At 55.4% G+C, this 6,416-nt stretch overlaps 1 protein-coding gene across 1 annotated transcript; it reads right to left on the bottom strand.

Moving 5' to 3' along the window:
• Positions 1-894: 894 nt before the first annotated feature.
• On the bottom strand, positions 895-4,535 carry LOC117870568 (E3 ubiquitin-protein ligase TRIM39-like; the record flags this gene model as incomplete). Its single annotated transcript, XM_034757760.1, is given in 5 exon segments — positions 895-1,013; positions 1,816-1,838; positions 2,158-2,388; positions 3,595-3,690; positions 4,056-4,535. Coding segments are annotated over 5 exon segments (871 nt in total), but the record flags the coding sequence as incomplete, so codon positions are not given.
• Positions 4,536-6,416: the final 1,881 nt, after the last annotated feature.

The following is a 6,416-nucleotide window of genomic DNA, read 5'->3' as shown; positions in this document are numbered from 1 at the left end:
AAAAAACCTATTCCATACTTTTCCCACCCACACCCTCAAACTCTCCAAGTTCACACCCAGGCTCGTTCACAGCAATTTACTTCCCTCTCCCTCAGCTCCTCCGTTAGCCCTGACTCCCCCAAGCCTTTGCACTGGATCTGAAGGGTGCGGGAAATACTGTTCTCTATTGTAGTGTAAATGAATTATTACTCTGAGTTCTGTATTAATACGCCTAGTAAGGAATCTATTTGTCAAAAATACATTTTCTGAATCTTTTTGTTCTCTGTATTGTTACAGACATACCTGCAGACTGGTATTTTGAAATAAATGAGCACAAAGGATTGAAACTGGCATGATGATATTGTGTTATTTTGACAAACAAAATATGCAGAATTTTAAAATACTGTGCGCAGAATTTGTAATTTTTTGGCACAGAGTTCCCCCAGGAGTACAATCAGCTGTTCAACATCTGGCCCTGCACCCCCATCAGCTCTTCAGCAGCTGCACCGCCAATCAGCTGTTGAGTGGGGCTGCCCCACCCCGTGCTCCTCTCTGCCTCTCCCCCCTTCACTGCCCTTAAGGCAGGAGGGGGCAGAAAGGAGCCAGCAGCGGGCATGAGGTGCTCAGGGGAAGGAGTCTGGGGGGAGGGGGTGGAGCAAGGGCAGGAAGAGGTGGAGCAAGGGAAGGGCCTTGGGGGAGCGGGCAGAGCTGGTGTGGGGCACCCACTGGCAGAACCAATGTGCCTATGACAGGAAGCCCCCCAAATCTCCTACTGAGTCTCCGCTGAGCAATTACACTACAAATAATTAATCATTTAGATTGGAAGCACCTTGGGGCAGGGACGTCCTTACACGTCCTACCCCGGAGTGACCCTACATAAATAAAAGTAACAACAACAACAGTGCCACTGCTTACCCTGGCTCTCCCACATCTCATCCTGGAGAGCTCTCCTCTTGCGGGAGTGATGCCTGAGGCTCTCCTCCAGTTCAGCCATGGGCGCAGACGCCAATTCGGGCAGCGTCATCTTTTTATACCTACGGGAAACAAACAGGCACGCACCGGAGGGATTCTGTATTAAGGGCACCGTGTGCATGTTAGGTGTGCCAGGGGGAGCATCTCTCAGCAACGCTGGATCCAGCGGACACAGCTGACTTGCAGTAGGACGCTGCGTCTATTTGCCAACTCCCAAAACTTCCCCTGAGATCTGAGAGTCAAGCTGGGTCCTTGGCATCTAGCCACTGACCAAGGAGAAAAGTTTGGCAGGGACAAACAGGCACCTGTGCAGCTCCTGTCCCTCCTCTCCCCGCCCCTCGGTTACACCTGTGCAGCCCCCCACGTGGCCCCTGTCCCTTCCCCGCTCTGCCCCTCCCATCCCTTTCCTGCCCCTTGGTGACCCCTGTGTGACCCTGTTCCCACTCTTGAGTGACCCCAGCACAGCTTCCCCCATTTCTGCCCCACACCTGGCAGCCCCCATATGCCCCCCATTCCCACTGTGGCCCCCTGTCCCCTTCCTGCTTTGCCCTGGGTGATCCCCATGTGGCCCCCCATCCCCTTCCTCCCCACTCCCCAATGCCTCTTTGCATGCCCCTCCTTTCCCTCGGTGAGTTCCCCAGGCTCCCCTGGGACCCCAAACACAACCCCCATCCCCTTCTGCTACTGCCACCGGTGCAGCCCCCACCCATGCCCTTCTATATGTGGGTGCACAAGCTAAAACCAAATGGGGCTTCTAGGCCACTCTGCCGCTGATGCAGAAGCAGCAATATTCTGCAGCTGGGATGGGGAGGCCTCTCCCCCCGCCCCCTCCCCGATAACAGAGGGCACGAAGGAGGCTCCTACTTGTTCAAGGTGCTTTCGGCGTCCTAGGTGGGAGAGAAAGAAGAGACCATCAGCTCTCCAGCCACGAACTGGGGCTTGGTGGCCCAGGGGCTGGAAGGGAAGGCAGGGGTATTTCTGGAGTGGGAGCAGGAGTATTGTGGACTATGGTTAGGAAGGAGTCAGTGATTCCCAGGCCACCCCCTGTCGGATGTAAACTGGCACTGCTCGGCCGCGTGTCAGAGCCCCTTCACTGCTGGGAGCAGAGGGCGATTCTCTGATAAGTCCAGCGAGCAAGGGGAGCGCTGGCAGCATGGGATGGTGGAGAGGGGTGGCAAGTTGGCGGCCTCTCTCTCTCCCCCTCACCTTGAGGAGCTCAGCATCCGGCATCCGGCACTTCCCCTCTAGCTCGGCTACCAGTCCATGCAGCAGAGTCGCCCTCTGGTGGAGCCGGCTGATGTTCTCCTGCCGCAGCTGTTTCACACCCTGGGCCACGTTACCCAGCCCCTTCAGCAGGAGGCGCTCCTTTTCCTGCAGCCGCCGATACAGATGCTGGAAGGTGGACACCACTCGCTGCTTCTCGGCCTTGGTGTGAGCCTGTGGCAGGCAGGGAGAGAGGGGGCAGGTTGGGATGCGCAGCTTTGGGAACCACAGAGAGCGAGGGCGTGGTATTCCCATGTGAAGGGGCAGCATGGGATGTGTGGGAGCAGGACATGGTAATATACAAGGGAGGGAGGAGCAGATGGACAGAGGTGTGCAAGCATCCAACGTGTTTTTTGATAGAAAACTGGGTTAACTGGCAGCAGTAGTAGAGCTGTTCTCCTCTACAAAGGACCAGCCACTAGAGGGTGGGACCCATTGAGATATCCAGTCTTTATAATGACCTATCTTCAAAACTGGGATCCCACTGCGCGGATCACATGCGCGAAGGGAGTAACTCCATTACCTAGCAGCAGTAGTAGAGCTGTTATCCTTTAGCAGGACCAGCCCCTAGAGTAGAGCTGCTCAAAAATTTTTCAACAACCCTGTTTTTCCATCAGAAAATACTGATTTGTCACACCCGAAATGTTCTGTGGGAACTTATCTGTTTTGACTAAACTTCCGCAGGTGCAGGAACTTCTGGTCCAAGTGAGAGGTCTACACTCCCAGAAGAACCAGTAGCCCAGATGTTAAATGGACATCTCTCTCTCCCGCCATGGCAGTCCCTGAGCTGGGGCTGGGAAGAAGGGGGGGGCCTCTCCCTCTCTCCCCCACTGCAGCAGCCCTCGAGCTGGGACTGGGAAGGAGTGGGGTCTCTCCCCGGAAGCCGCAGCCCTGGCGCTGGGGAAAGTCGCCTCTTTCTCTAGCCGCTGCAGCCCAGCACGTCCCAAATTCCCCCCACCCGCTCTTCTCAATCCACTGTCCCCTCCCACCTATCCCCTATTCCGCCCAAGGAAACCACCTCACCTTACATGTGCGTCTTCTCCAGGGTCCAAGCACCTAATTAGTGGAGCCACCATGCCTGCACGACTATACTAATTAGGTGGGTGGCCCTTCATTGACTTGTGTGCGGCCGCCCAGGCATGCACCTTAGAGGGAACTATCTGCGGACCACCTGAATGGCGCTCATGGACCACAGTTTGAGAACCTCTGGCATAAATAGTCATTGGGCCAGAGAGAGAGACTGACTCTGTAGCTCTGGCAGTAGTAGGCTATTGCCTTCTATGGGGACCAGCCATTAGAGGGGGATGCGAGAGACACTCTGCAAGGGTGTTGCATTGGCAAAGTGCAGGGGAACCCCAAGGATGGGGAAAGAGAACTTACCAGCAGCGTCTCCAGCCTCCTCCCTTCGCTGACGGTGAAGGCCTCCTGGCTGGTGCTCTCATTTTTCAGAATCTGCAGGTGCCTTTGAAATTGGCCCTGTCAACAACGGTGGAAGGATGGCTTGTGGGGAAGGCTGAACTGGGAGTAGGAAATCAGGGTTTGGCTCAGAGAGAGAGGATTCAGGACTCCTGGGTTCTGTGCCCAGCTCTAGGAGAGGAGTGGGGCCCAGTGGTTAGCGCAGGGGGTCAGGACTCCTGGGTTCTAGCCCCAGCTCCTTGACAGGGGGGTATGTGCTTAGAGCACAACTAGGACAGCTCCTTGGTTCTATTACTGGTTCCAGGCAGTGGGAGCCAGGACTCCTGGGTTCCACCCCCGCACTGCCCCTCCTTGCCATCCATGGAGGCCTCTCCCCTCCCAGCCCCACCGCTCTGCTCCAAGTGCCCTGCATTAAAGCCAGTTACCTTGTACTCCTGGGCAGCCTCCTCGACGGGAACCACCCTGTGAGCTCGGTGCTCCTTGGATCTGTCACACACCACGCAGATCAGGGCCTGATCCTCCTTGCAGAACAGAATGAGCCTCTCCTTGTGCTTCTGGCACATGCTGCCCTCTGCCCCCCACCCCAGCTGCCTGGCTCTCTCCACCACCTTCCCCAGCAGGGGGTTTGGGTGCAAATGCCTCTCCCGGAATCTCTTCCCGCACTTGGGACAGGAAAAGTTTTCTTCCAGTCCGTCCCAGACCCGGGTGATGCAGGCCTGGCAGAAATTGTGCCCACAGTTCAAGAGTATGGGGTCTTGGAAGGAATCCAAGCAGATGGGACAGGCCAGGTCATCTTCCAGAGCTTTCCCGGGGTGAACAGCGGCCATGGCTGGTAAGAGAAACAGAAACTTACAAGAGGGCTGAGCTCCTTCAGGCCCACCCACTTCCTGGAATCTGGCAGGTGGAGGAGGTGTCTGCAAATCAGCCTGTTTAAATTAATAGGGATAAACCAAGAGCAGGGTGGGGGGAGAGGTGTCCAGCTCTGGGAGGGGAGTGGAGAACCGAGCAGCGGTTCTCCCAATTAGCACACAGCTGCAGCCCAGCTGTGTGCTAAAGATCTGGACTGCTGCTCGGCCCCACACAGCGGGTTCCGGGGTCCCTGCCGCCCAATCCCCCGCCCAGGGCTCTGCTCCTGGCCCCATGCTGTGCAGGGGTCTCTAGGCAGGAGGAGCCGGGCATAGGGGTCTGTGGGGGAGGTTGAGGGGGGTGCACTGTGGTTCTCAACCTGTGGCCCAGGTAATGCATGCGGCCCACAATGATAAATAGGTTGAGAACCACTGGGTTAGCGCATCAGTGGTGTGTGTGTGTGGGGGGCGGGTATTCTAATGGTTGGATTAGTAGGAGTTTGAGCACTGTAATTATTCCAGTATAAAGTGATTTTTGTTCCAGATTACTGTTGATTCAGGGAACTGCTCCACAATAGATATCCAGGTCAATTTCTCCAGTCTACTGATCAGAGTTTCAAACACGATCATTAGCAACTCTGCTTCCCGCCACGTCATAAGCCAGTGGCCGGATCTCATAGCCCTCAAATCCCCTGCCCTCACCCAACAGATCCCCACTCCCCTCCCAGAGTGGAGCCCAGAACCCAGGAGTCCTGAATCCTCTCTCGTGAATCTGGCTGTTGCATTTCTAATTAACTCATTGCCTTTCTGTAAGTGCCAAGAGCCGACCCCCAGATGAGCACTGCCGAGTATATTCCCAGAGCTGAGTCAGCCTGGGCACTGCCCCCACTACACTCCCTGCCAAGGGGCCTTGGAGCTGGTCTGGAAAGACCGTCGCCAGGAGGATATACTGTGTCGAAAGAGGGATCAGTTTCATCCAATATTCTTATGTGTATTACGGTAGCACCCAGAGGCCCCAGCTGAGATCAGGGCCCCATTGTGCCAGGCACTGCACAGACACAGGGAGAGACAGTCCCTGCCACAAAGAGGCAGGGTGGGAGGGGAAATTGAGGCCAGAGCAATGCAGTGACTTGCAGTGACAGACACACAGTGTCAGAGGTAGGAATTGAACCTAGATCTCCTGAATCCCACGCCAGTGCTTTAATTCCAAACCCATCCCTGTCCTATTAGCCCACTAACACTTAATATTACTTTTCCAGCTCACCCCTATTTACCCAGTGCAATTCAATTCCTCTGCTAGGCTGAGACTCCAGAGACCCAGGTTCAAGCCCCGGCTCTTCCACCGACTCCCTGTGTGACCGTGGGCACATCCCTTAGCCGCTCTGTGCCTCACTTTCCCCATCTGTAACAACCTTGGGCTGGGGAGCCAGGATTAGAATCCTGATTCTTCCAAGCCTGAACTCCCGCGTCTCTGTTTGACCTAATGGGGATCCTCTCCTAGTGATAGGTCTAGTATACTGTACACAGGGGCAGTTGCTAGGTGGCAACACAAAGAGACACCCCCCCCCGTTCACACACTACAATAGTTATATCATGCTGTCTGAAGAGGTAGCCTCCCGCTCCACGCACACCGTAGCCTGCAGGTCTAGGCATAAGAACGTCCACAATGGGTCAGACCAAAGGTCCATCTAGCCCAGTGTCCTGTCTTCTGACAATGGCCGGTGCCAGGTGCCCCAGAGGGAATGAACAGAACAGGGAATCATCAAGTGATCCATCCCCTGTCGCCCATTCCCAGCTTCTGGCAAACAGAGGCTAGGGACACCATCCCTGCCCATCCTGGCTAACAGCCATTGATGGATCTATCCTCCATGAATTTATCTAGTTCTTTTTTGAACCCTGTGATAGTCTTGGCATTCACAACATCCTCTGCAAAGGAGTTCC

This window comes from Trachemys scripta, unplaced genomic scaffold (genome assembly GCF_013100865.1).
Source record: "Trachemys scripta elegans isolate TJP31775 unplaced genomic scaffold, CAS_Tse_1.0 scaffold_36, whole genome shotgun sequence".
In the NCBI taxonomy this organism is placed as follows: Eukaryota; Metazoa; Chordata; order Testudines; family Emydidae; genus Trachemys; species Trachemys scripta.
The sequence above is the reverse complement of the archived record's forward strand: the minus strand, read 5'-3'. Positions and strand labels throughout refer to the sequence as shown.